The 12,439-nt window shown below is 38.0% G+C and overlaps 1 protein-coding gene across 3 annotated transcripts in view; it reads right to left on the reverse strand.

Moving 5' to 3' along the window:
- Nucleotides 1-12,439, reverse strand: part of DOK6 (docking protein 6) — a 584,401-nt gene that overhangs the window by 167,338 nt on the left and 404,624 nt on the right. For all 3 annotated transcript variants that reach the window (XM_075213248.1, XM_075213247.1, XM_075213249.1), the window contains one exon: nucleotides 423-540. In XM_075213248.1, coding sequence (XP_075069349.1) covers nucleotides 423-540 — 118 coding nt within the window. The remainder of the gene's footprint in view (nucleotides 1-422; nucleotides 541-12,439) is intronic.

Below are 12,439 nucleotides of genomic sequence, written 5' to 3' on the forward strand. Positions count from 1 at the left end.
TAGTATCATGGCATTAGAAGCAAAGCTTATAAAAGAAAGCATTTGATTAAGGTATTATTAAATTTGTGCATTTTATGTAAATTAGAATATCTCATTTGTAACAGCCAAATAGCTTGTCAGAAATCATGGTATAAAACCAGGATGTAAATGCAATTTTTGATGGTAGCAATTTGCATTGTAAAGTTCAAAAAGTCACCTCTAAATTGCCTCTGCAGACTTACACAGTGATATGTCATTAGTTGCTAAAATGATAACAAAAAATGGCAATTTTAAAAATCAGACTTCCCACAGAGGTTTATGACAGCTGATAAATTGAAATGAAAGGAATACAACCATTTCAAAGAATAAAAAACTATTTGAATGAGTCCTGCTCAGCATGAAACAAACTAACAGGCAAGATGTTTTATTTTTAAACCACTTACCTTGTAAACTGTAGATTTCACCAACACTGTTTTGTCTCGTAATATGATGCCAGTATGCACTTCGAGGAAGGGAGATTGACTTGGACAATGTCATTGGCTCAGTCAAACTAGTCTGAAGCTGAAAGACAGTATGCAAAAACAAATATTTGTCATGACTTTGCATATGAAGAATGAATACACATATCATGAGTGATTGTGCTGTTCCACTAATAATAGGTCACATTTAGTGTAAAATCATCCTATATTACCAGAGAGTGGAGATAGCACAAAATCAGAGGTAAGATCAGATGCAAGTTAACCCTGCTGTTCTGTTTGGGTCTATTTGACCAGAAACAAAATTTGTTTAGGTGTCAGTTCATTATTTATGTAATTATGATTTTCATATTTTATGACTTATTTTTTTTTTGGCAAATAGTTGTTAGGATCATTATATATATATATATATATATATATATATTTTTTTTTTTTTTTCAAGTTATAAGTAGCTAGTACTAATGTACTGTTCGGGTCAATATGACCCAATGTGAATATTATACTAGTGAGTGACCGTAAATGTTTCGAAACACATTACTTAAACAATAAAAATTCAGAAAATTAGGAATGCAGTGTCAGTTCATTGGTTTACATGTGAATTATGTCATCTTTTCACCTTTTCACACATTTATTCACAAAGTTTCAACAAGTCTCAACAAGTCTCAGCAAGTCTCAGCAAGTCCACCATCCTGAGTCAGATATTCATGCTGAACTTCAAGTGTTTGCAAGTCTTCTTATGATTCTCTCATTTGGCTATAAATACACGGATTGGAATGACTCATATTTAGTTGGAGATTGATCTGTGTAAGATCAATTTCATTATGGCCAAACGAAAGCCTTTGACTGATGCTGAGTTTCTAGCATTTGGGGAATCTTCTGATAGCGAAGATGTATCTGAGGAAGAAAATCATACAAGTGATAAAAGTGAAGCTTGTGATTCCGACAATGGGGATGACATTGTAAATGAACCTGCTGCTACAACTCCATATGTTCTTTCAAGGAATGAACAAATAAAATGGGACCTTGATCCTTCTCGACATCCTGCTGGTAGGCTCTCTAAATGCAATGTTATCACGAAAATTCCTGGTGTGACAAGATATGCTACAGCAAGAATCCATGACATGGAAAGTGCATTCAATGTTATATTTAGTTCCATCGAAAACGAGATCATAAAATACGCAAATATTGAAGGACACCGTGTTTATGGGGAAGAGAGGCAAAACTTTGACAATGTTATGTTTCAAGCTTATATTGGACTATTATTATTGGCTGGAGTGTATAAATCTCATGGTGAAGCAACACAAAGCTTGTGGGATAGTGAAACTGGTCGCAATATTTTCTGAGAAACCATGTCACTTGACATGTTCTGTAAAATCATGCGAGTGATTAGTTTTGACAACAAATCTACCGGTAATGAAAGAAGGCGCACAGACAAACTTGTTGCTGTAAGAGAAATATTGGAAAAATGAGTCGAAGTTCTTCCAAAATTATTTAACCCTTTTGAAAATGTGACCGCAGATGAACAATTAGTTGGATTTTGAGGGCGCTGTCTTTTCAAGCAGTACATTTCCTCCAAGCCAGCGAAATATGGTGTAGAAATCTGGACTTTGTGCGATACTAAAACATCATATGTTCTAAAATCGCAACTGTATACTGGAAAAGAGCCAGGAGCGAAACCAGAAAAAAAAACAAGGGATGAGAGTTGTGGTAGACCTCACATGTGAACTGATTGGGCACAATCTTACATGCGACAACTTTTTCACCTCGTATAATTTGGCACAACTTATGCTCAAGCGAAACATAACCCTACTTGGTACTATGAGAAAAAATAAACCGGAATTACCTCGGCAAGTCACAAATAAGCAGGTGCATAGTTCATCTTTTTATTTCACTGAGAACACAATGGTAGTGAATTATGTTCCAAAGAAAAGTAAAAATTTCATTCTTTTGAGCACCTTACATAAAGACAAACAAGTGATAGGCCAGACAAGAAACTAAGCATAATTTTGGACTATAACGTGACAAAAGGTGCAGTGGATACCTTAGATCAACTTGTGAACACGTACACTTGCAAACGGAGAACAAACAGATGGCCACTGATAATATTTTAGAATATCAGTGATATCAGTGCATACAATGCCTTTGCCCTACGGACTACCCCAACTGGAACAATAAGAAACTTACAACGAGGAGAATATTTTTGGAAGAGCTTGGAAAAACACTCATCAAGCCCCACATTTCCTCAAGACAATATATGCCACAGACAGTAGAGTCATGTACAATTGAGAAGAACATACAATCAACTACTCATGATCCTCAACCAGGAACTTCTGTGGGGAATTTTACAGTGATCAAACGTGCCAGATGCAAATTTCGTCTATCCAAAAATGATAATAAAACAAACATGATATGTTTCAAGTGCATAAACATGTTTGTAAATCCCATGTAACATATTATTGCCCACATTGTGCAAAACAGTAAATACCTATGTAAAACAACTTTACAAAAATGTTTGTAATTTTTGTTTGTTTTGGTTTGTTAATCTGAAAGTTTAATAAAAGTTTGGAGAAAATCCCTCGTTTGAATATTAATAAAAATCGTAATTTTATTATCAGGGTCATATTGACCCGAACAGTACATGAGTATAGTAGACCCGAGCAGAACAGCTCAGATCTATGCTATCCACACTATGACTGGAATAATACTAGGAATGGTCAAACATCATGACCCTCAGTATTGTGTTTTATATTTAAACCACTTAACCAGTTACATTAAGTAGAAGTTGCCTGAAGTGTAATAGAAGAGCAGTGTAGCAAAAAAATGAGTTTATCATGTTGTACATTTTGTATGTCGATCAAAATACTTATAAAATTAGTCATATGCTTAGGCTAAGTATCAAGGAGCTTGTGTATATATACAACAAGACTTTAACGGGAAATATTTGATCAAACTGCACAATAGTGTAATTCAAACGCACAGAGTGATTCTCTGCAGGGATCTGTCAGGTGCAGGAACCATATTTGGTGAGGAGGAATGTATCGCAGGTATCTTTTAGGAGCAGGCACTATATTGGAGGGAGGAATGCTCTGCAAGGATTTGTCAGGAGGGGTTAGTATGTTGAGGGATATTCTGCAGGGATCTGTTGGGAGCAGGTATAGTGTTGGTGGGAGGAGTACTATGCAGGGATCTCTCAGGAGGGGTTAGTATGTTGAGTGGAAGGATGCTCTGCAGTGGTCTGTCAGCTGTGGGAAATGTTTTGGTGGAGGGATGCTTTGCAGGGAGGAGATACTGTTTGGTGATGAGCTATGTTCTGCAGGTATCTTCTAGGAGCAGGCACAGTCTTGGATTGAGAAATGCTCTGTAGGGATTTTGTAGTTATACTTTTTGATGAAGTTGCTCTACTATCTCTTTCTAAGACACGCAGGCCCTAAACTACGATAAAGCTAAACTAAGAAAATGTAATAGTACTGCATGTGTGTATTCCAGTGAACACACAAATCTGTGAATTAGAAGCTCCACCATTTTGTGAGTGACAGCAATCTCACTACATGATAGTGCTGAATCTGCAGCTAACCGCAGGATGTGATGACATACCATGTCTGTATTGCGCAAGTAACACGTCCATTAAGGTTTCTGCCCTAATCGTCGTAATTTCATTGCTTTTTGGAGTTTGAGTGGAAGAGTTTCAATAGTTGTCTTACATTTTAGATGGTGTGTAAGGAACCTTTATCAGACATGTTAAACCGTAAGGTTTTTTGTCTATGGAAAAAAAAAAACCATTATATATATATATATATATATATATATATATATACGCACAAAAACATAAATATTATTCAAGGTGTTTGGCAAGGGAGGGCTGGCAAATTTTAGCCCGGGGCGGCAAGACTCGAGTCAGCAGCCTATTTTACAGGAAAAAATGCAGGTGGCTCAATGACCCAGCCCAAGGTAGTCCACTATGTGACCTGCCCCCCAGCCCAGCCAGCCCCTGCTATTTTAGGAACCTGGGTTGTAATAAACTAAGGTTCCCATGCCTAGTTAAATTTGTTTACCTTGCCATGTATGTAATAGATGATAATTTTTATTTTGTCTATAAGCTGCATCTTACATTTGACTGTCTGAATAGAAGGAGGTAAAGGTTGTTGTTTCCAAAATGTCTGCACTCAAGGGGGGCAGTCCAAAGACTTAGATGTGATTTTAGTTTGTAGTAGCTCATCTAATAGCTTTTTAGTGTTCAGTCAAAACAAAATTCCACAAGATATAAGTCACCTCTTTGGCTGCAGCATCATCAACATAAAAGGGAAGCAGATGGAAAGATAATTTTTAATATAGTTGGAATCATGTACCACTTTGAAAAAATTTATATAAATTCTCCTTAATTAAGGTGGAGGTTGAAGATTTAGTAGTAATGCAGTGCGCTTCGATTTGTACAGGCACATCTAGATTTCTGCCAAAGCACATGGGTTTGTGGAACAAGGTGGCGCAATTTGAGAAGCAGCAGATGTTTTCACTGGCTGATGTGAGGATTTGGGTGCAGCGTGGGTGGGTATCTATATGGAGTAGGTGTACCTTGTTTTGCAGAGAAGTGCAAAAATTAGTTTTAATTTATGGAGCAAGATTACTGAAAGCATTGCTCGATGTGCTGAGGGGCACACAGCCATTTTTTTCACCAGCTCTGATTTGGGGAAGATTACATTTCATTTTGTACCTTTAATCGTACATATTTTTGCCTTTCTGGTTGTACTTTGACATAGAAGTGTTCTGTTGTCCCTTTACATACATGATCCATTTAAACCCTAAATGAGGCTACACTAATTGCTATCTTATGAGGAAAACACAAAAGCTATATGAAAGGCGTGGTTCTAAAATTATAGGAGGTTAAAAGTTTGATCTGATCTTTAATCTTTTGCACCCCACTGCAGAAGCACTTCTAGATATTACCCCTCCCTCTAGAATGTAAGTTCTCGCAGGCAGGGTCTTCTTTACCTATTGTCCCACGTCTGTCTACTGTTTGACTCCCTCGCATGTCCCGTCACATCTTTTGCTGCAGTCTGTGTGAGTCCTAATAGCATTACTCACACTCATCTGTACTACCTATATGTATTACCTCATCTATTTGTTACTTACTTCTGTATCCGGACCTACGGAATCTGGTGCGCCTTATAAATAAATAAATAAATACATACATTAATAATAATAATAATAATAATAATAATAATAATAATAATAATATATTTTAAATATGTTCCCTTTCATAATTATTTTATTCCAGCAATATATCCCTCATCGACACAGTGGCTTGTTAATGGTAAAACTATTACTTGGCTACTAAACAATGTTTCTGTTTGTAATGTTCATTTTGTCAGGGCAAATCATTTTTATCAAAGAGTAGTAATTGTAACTTTCTACTATGCACCATCTTCATTGTGCTTGGATTAAGTTATTATAAGTCTTGGGAAATCCCTTGAGAGCTGTATGGAAATATATTTTAGTCACTACTGTGTAGTATTGCCTTGCACTTGACACCTTATGGACTGATGATGATTTTATCCTTACTATATACTAACTGAGGTGCAAGTCATGACTATGGTAATTCTGTATACTCTTTATGTAAAATATTACAATATTTTTAGATCCATACCTTCATGTATTTATGCAGACAATGCTGTACTATGCTGATCTCATGGCCTGGTTGCTGTCAGGTATTGGTCCACACCATGACATTACAACTACTTGATATGTTACAGTTTTCCAAAATTTACAAATGTTTCTTTTCATTTGACAACTATTGTATTGGATCATTATCCTATTTCTTGGTGCCCTAATGGTTCCCAAATCCATAGAACTAAATCCCAGTACCTGCTGCTGGACAAGTTTAAAGAATTATGTGAAGAATTATGTCTCAACTTGCCCAGTGTGTGCCCAGAAGAAGATTCCTTAACATGCTCATGCTGGCCCTACTTTTCCTATTCCCAAAAAGTAGTTGACTAACATCTCTATAGACTGTTATCGATCTAATACCATTTTTCGACTTCACAGTCATTTGTCCCATTTTATTCCGCTTAAGGCCATGAAAACTGCCTTTATTCTTGCAAGACTGTCTATCAAAAAGGTCTTTGTTTATATGGTCAGATTAAGGAGTACAGTTTTTAGGTTTTAGAGAGCCTTCTGTAACAGACTTGGCATGAAACTGGACTTCTCTTGTGCTTATTACCCCCAAACCAATGGCAAAACTTCTGTCTCTGCTAAACAACAGGCCAGATTTTCTCCCCTGGGCAGAGTTCTTACACAGTAACTGTGTCATTGCATCTACTAATAAAAAATTTTTATTTAATTATTTCATGTATTCTTTTAATACTCTCATTACTGGTTTCCTCCTTTCTGCAGTTCCTACGGTACTTTTCACCATTTCCAATTTCAAGATATTTAGAAGCAAACTCATTATGTCTTGCTTAAAACTGCCACATGTTACAAAACTTATTTACAACCAGGAGACAAAATATCGCTCTCCATCTGGAATATTAGAGTCATGATACCCTCTCAAACATGCTCCCTGCTTAATCAGGCCATTCTAGATATTAAAATGAGTCAACCATTTTGTTTCCATTTGAAATTACCTTACATGCTACATATGTCACACATCAGGGTCATAGCTGCACTTACCTCATCCAAATCTGTCATATCACAGCAACCCAGGTCCCTCCTGGTCACCTGCAGCATTCCTGTCCATAACATAGTGTTTGTTCTGCTGCATGGGTGTGGCCATCTTGGATGCAGTCAGGTGATTATTCCAGACCAGGTTCCAGCTATTCCTGCACTCTTCCTGATTCCCTGTGTTACAAAGTGATCATCTTCTGTGTACATCCCGCATTACCAACTATATATCACTTTGCAAGTATCCTACATTCTAAAGTGCATATCTTCTTTCAAGCATCCTGTATTAGACGGAGTTCATCATTCTGCATGTACTTTGCACTTCCAAGCTGCTCATCTTCATGCAATATTCTGCATTCAGCAAAAGCACTTACCTTAATAAGAAATTTGCACCATCCAGTATCTATGCTGCAGTACCAGTGACTTTACTAGTATCACCTGTTCTGTTGCTTTGGCTGGTTGCGAGTCTCTAGGGCTTATTTCTAGTTCTGTGTATCTGACTGTGGGTTCCAGGTCTGTGGCTGCTACGCAGTCTTGAGTTTGCCATTCCGTGTCATGGGTCTGAGTTCCTAGTCCCTGTCTCCAGCTCCAGTTCGTTCAGTTCTGAGATTCTGTGTGCTTCCTATCTGAGTTCCTATTAGTGGGTTCCAGTCCTGTGTGTCTGGCCACAGAAGCCGGATTTGAGTACCCATGAACAGTCCCAGACAGTTATTACGCTGGATTCCAGTTCAGTACTCAGGCACAGACTCCGGTCTTTATACTCCTATACTGCTTGTGCTACTCTGAGGACTCTAGATGAGCAGAGAGATCATCAAGGCCTCTAGGTTCCGTTTCAGTCCTGCTCAGCTAGGTCCAAGAGTCCCGAATCTGATCGAGAAATACAGACGACCGTGACAACATTTTCCCATATTTTATGTTTTTCTTCTCAAACATATTGAGATCAATTGTTTCTCCTGCAATAAAGCCCCTATCCTAAACCGTGCAGGAATATTTTAAACTGAATATAAATTCTCCCCAGTCCACAGTAAATTTCAGGGAAATTCATAAGTCAGTTGTGGGGTGTGAGTGGGGAGTGAATTGTACAGATAGCTTTTCAATACAAAAAGCTCGAGATTTTCAATAGAAAAAGTAGCAAACTTTGAGTCCCTGGAATAGTACTTCTAAGCTGCACTATCAGTCAAAGTGGAAACAGCCCATTCGGAGCTTACACTTAGGGCTAGATTTACTAAGCTGCGGGTTTGAAAAAGTGGGGATGTTGCCTATAGCAACCAATCAGATTCTAGCTATCATTTTGTAGAAGGTACTAAATAAATGTAAGCTAGAATCTGATTGGTTGCTATAGGCAACATCCCCACTTTTTCAAACCCGCAGCTTAGTAAATCTAGCCCTTAGTCTTGTTGTTATGGCACAACGACAGTTATATTGGTCAAGGCAAATATTTTATATGGTATTAATAAATCAGACTATGATGAATCCACCTTCTAAATTTCTCCTCTATCAAATTATGCAGCTCTACACTGTTATGAGTAATTAGAGACGATATGGAGGAATTCCAGTGTGACTATTCCAAATTTTAGCAGATTTCTAGTTCTTTCCCAATCCAAAGCTGGAAAGTTGCCCAAGCTCCTGGAGTAATTATTGAAACTAATGAAGTAGGACGTAAATAAAAACATTTAAACTTCTATTTACCTAGGCCTGTACGGTTTATCAGGGCTATACTATCAGAAGATTTCCTACATTTTAACCACTTATTTAACAAATTTGTTTAATTCTTTACTAGAGCTTTACTCTTTTCAGGCAGACTTGTTACTGTTCTATATATCTATGATCATTAAGCTGGGCACACACTACAGAAATTTCGACCAACTTTTTATGCCGAGCGATTTTACATGCGATCGATGGTCCGATCGCTCGGTCCATGGACTGCAATTACAATAGCCTTGTTTAGGATGATAAAGGGAAGAGCGGACATCCCTTTAGCGACTTTTTACAGCCATGTTGTCATGAGCAATGATTTTAATTTTGTACACACTGCAGCGACATTTGCGGGAAATGTAACGAGATACCAAATACATTAGCATAAAGGGGCAAAGCTTTCGCTATAGTTAACAACCAAAGCTGCTAAAAACAGAAGTCAACACTGTCTCTTCATTCATTCATATAAAATAGAAGTTTAGTAACATACATAAAATTTAGAAAAACATTAAACTGCTAAAGTGCAATGCAATGAATATTCCCTAATAATAAAATCCCTTCGTATGTAATGGAATGCTCCATTCTCAGTGTGCATCATCGCTGATTGGTCCACAGCAGAAACGAACGCCCATGTCTGAGTGTATAAAATTACAGAGGAACCTGTTTGGCGCCGAGAAGCGTGAGAAGATGGCGAGTGAGAAAGTGTCAGTGGGTGTTAAGGTTGAGGAGAAGGTGTCAGTGGGGGTTTGCGGGTGAGGAGAAGGTGTCAGTTGAGGTTGCGGGTGAGCAGAAGGTGTCAGTTGGGGTTGCAGCTATGAAGACGGAGACAGAGTCAGAGATGGTGCTGGAAGGGCCAAAAAATGTTGGAAAAGTTAAGGTGGAGGATGGAGATACTCAAGAAGAGCAAAGAGCAAAGCCAATAAGCCCAAGAGAGGTGGAGATGATGGTCAAAGTACTGGACCAGGACGACAACGACATTAAAAAAGGTGAGTAGCGCATGTAGTGTACCTGCTAGAAGGACTTAATTTCATTCTAGTGTCACACGAAGCAATGTAAACGCCTAATTTGTAACCTCATTTTCTTATGTCAGAACGAAGAATTAACAGTGAGAAGGCCTGTTTAGATACCACTGATACCACTAATGTTCCACCTGTTATCAAACAAGAAAAAATTGAAAAAGAAAAATATACTAAAGAAGTTCTACACGAAGGTATTTCAGTGAACATGTGTAGACAGCTAAATGCTTTGGCACATACCTGTACTGTTATAATAACCAAAATGTCGCCTGTTTTCCAGAATGTATGGAGGTTAAGCCCGCTATTATTGTGATTTCGCCACAGGGGCCAAAATATAAACTGATCTCGAGCAGTGTGCAAGGTGAGAAAATGAGAGTATTTATGTAAATTACAGATATAGAAGTTAAATGGTAAACATTTTTTTTATTTCCTTGTGTCGTGGGACTGGGACAGACATAAAAAAATTTACATACACACACCCCCCAGGTCGAGGAAGTATCGGAGGATTGTCGTGGATCGGTCGGAAGTTTATACACACTGCACAGCGGAAACAAGACCGGAACAAAAATATTACAGTACGACCAACCAAATGAGGCGACAATCGTCCATTTGGGCAGACTTTCGACCATCGTGTGACTGCACACACTGACCCAACTTTTGAACGAGCTGTCGTATGTCGGCTGATTGAGCCGATTATTGGACGAAAACCGTGTAGTGTGTACCCAGCTTAAGACTGGACCACTTATCAACCCATCTGCATTAGTATAAAAACTGTGAACTTTAATCAATAAAAACTAGGTGGCCTTTGTAACCAAAGATTAGGCTGGCAATAATGTATTTAGGGTAGCCTAAGCCACCTTTGCAAACAATGTAAAATACCAGCAATGTTACTTTTCCACTTGTTTCATATTTTCAGACAATGGAGTTTGAGAAAAACTTCCTAGCCTGCATCTTGGCCTGTTTGGTGAAACAACATTTTGTTGTATCTACACCTTTTCTTATAAGCAGGGGTACAAGGCAAGGGTGCTTCATTTCCCTGATATTGTTTATTCTGCCAATTGAAGCATTAGGAGCTTTAATCAGGGAATATGTACATAAGTCTCTTATAAAATATTTGTATCGCTAAACCATTAATGTGCCTAATCTGTATAATATATTCTTCCTCTTTGGGGATATGTTTAGTCCATAGGTTAATAATTCGAAATCTCAATCCAAATGCAACATGTCCATGTAAAGTTACCACTGAGTCTAATGCAGCCAAATGTCTTTATGAGGCTAATTACTTTCGATCTTCTATAGCTTGTTACAGGACATAGACAGATACACACTTTTTGGTTCGGAAGAATCTATGGTGAAAAAAAGTCTCTCCTTCCAAAAATGCTAAATTTTCAGGTCTCTACCAAATTACCTCCTTGGATCTGACCTAAATGTAGGCAACACAAGAAAATGTATGTATTAAGAATGTACTCCACCGTACATGAGCTTGCTCTTAACCCCAATGGCCTGCATGACCTCTCAAGAATGCATCTTGGTTCCTGATGTCTATTAGGTATTTGTTGCTCCAGCGTTTTATATGCTTGTTCTCTTTACTAAATCCAGCTAGTCTGAGACTACCCTTGATCTGTTTATCTTGTGTTATGAACCGAGCTGAGTCCCAACTTTGCATTTGACTAGTTTATGCATGTAATCAGATTTAGGACTTCAATAAGACACCACAAGAATCATGCCATTTTTGGTTTCTGGGGTAAAACACAGCACCAAATAGGCAAGGAAGCTATATTTACTTATTAGCTTAAAGGCAGTTTGGGAGCGTCCTCCTTAAGTTCAAACTAATCTTAGCATTATAATGAAGCATGCCATTTCAATTTGGTACTGAGTTAACTACATTCATCATAAGTTAATTATTCTATAATTCTGAAAGTTTATCATCTAATTTTTGACAATTTGACAACCATGGCTCAATTATGCCTTTCTTGACAATCTTAATATTTATTATGCATATAACGGTGGTAGTCACTATAACAACTCTCTACATGCCGACGGTACTTATCCCGACATGATTACACCGAAGACCTCATAGCCGACAGACTGGTAACACAGACTGCTTGAAGATAAGACTTCAAGAAATTGCGGCAGTTGAAGATCCCGGCACAGTCCTATGACGTCACATTGAAACAACACACTGTCATATGACCTGTTAAGGTAGTAATTTAAGGAGGCGCCACCTGTACTAGGTTCTTTACTAAGCCTTGTACAGTCTACAGCCACCACCTCCTTAAATTACTACCCTAACAGCTAATTGACAGTGTGTCCCTTCAATGTGACATCATCAGACTGTGCTGGGATCTTCAGCTGCCGCAATTTTTTACGTCTCCGTTTCAAGTAGCCTGTGTTACCAGTCTGTCAACTATGAGGTCTTCGGTGTTATCATGTCAGGGTAAGTACTGTCGACATTTACAGTGTCGTTGTATACTACTGAACCCGCATATAAAGGATTCCTGTGCTTCATACAAATTAGTGGTGCCCCTGGGTTTGAGCCCTCTTTTTTCCCTCCCTATTCTGCTTTTTATGTATTATTGTATACAAAGAAACTAATGATCTTACTACCTTACAAGGAAA

The sequence above is a fragment of the Mixophyes fleayi genome, chromosome 5, assembly GCF_038048845.1.
Source record: "Mixophyes fleayi isolate aMixFle1 chromosome 5, aMixFle1.hap1, whole genome shotgun sequence".
NCBI lineage: Eukaryota > Metazoa > Chordata > Amphibia > Anura > Limnodynastidae > Mixophyes > Mixophyes fleayi.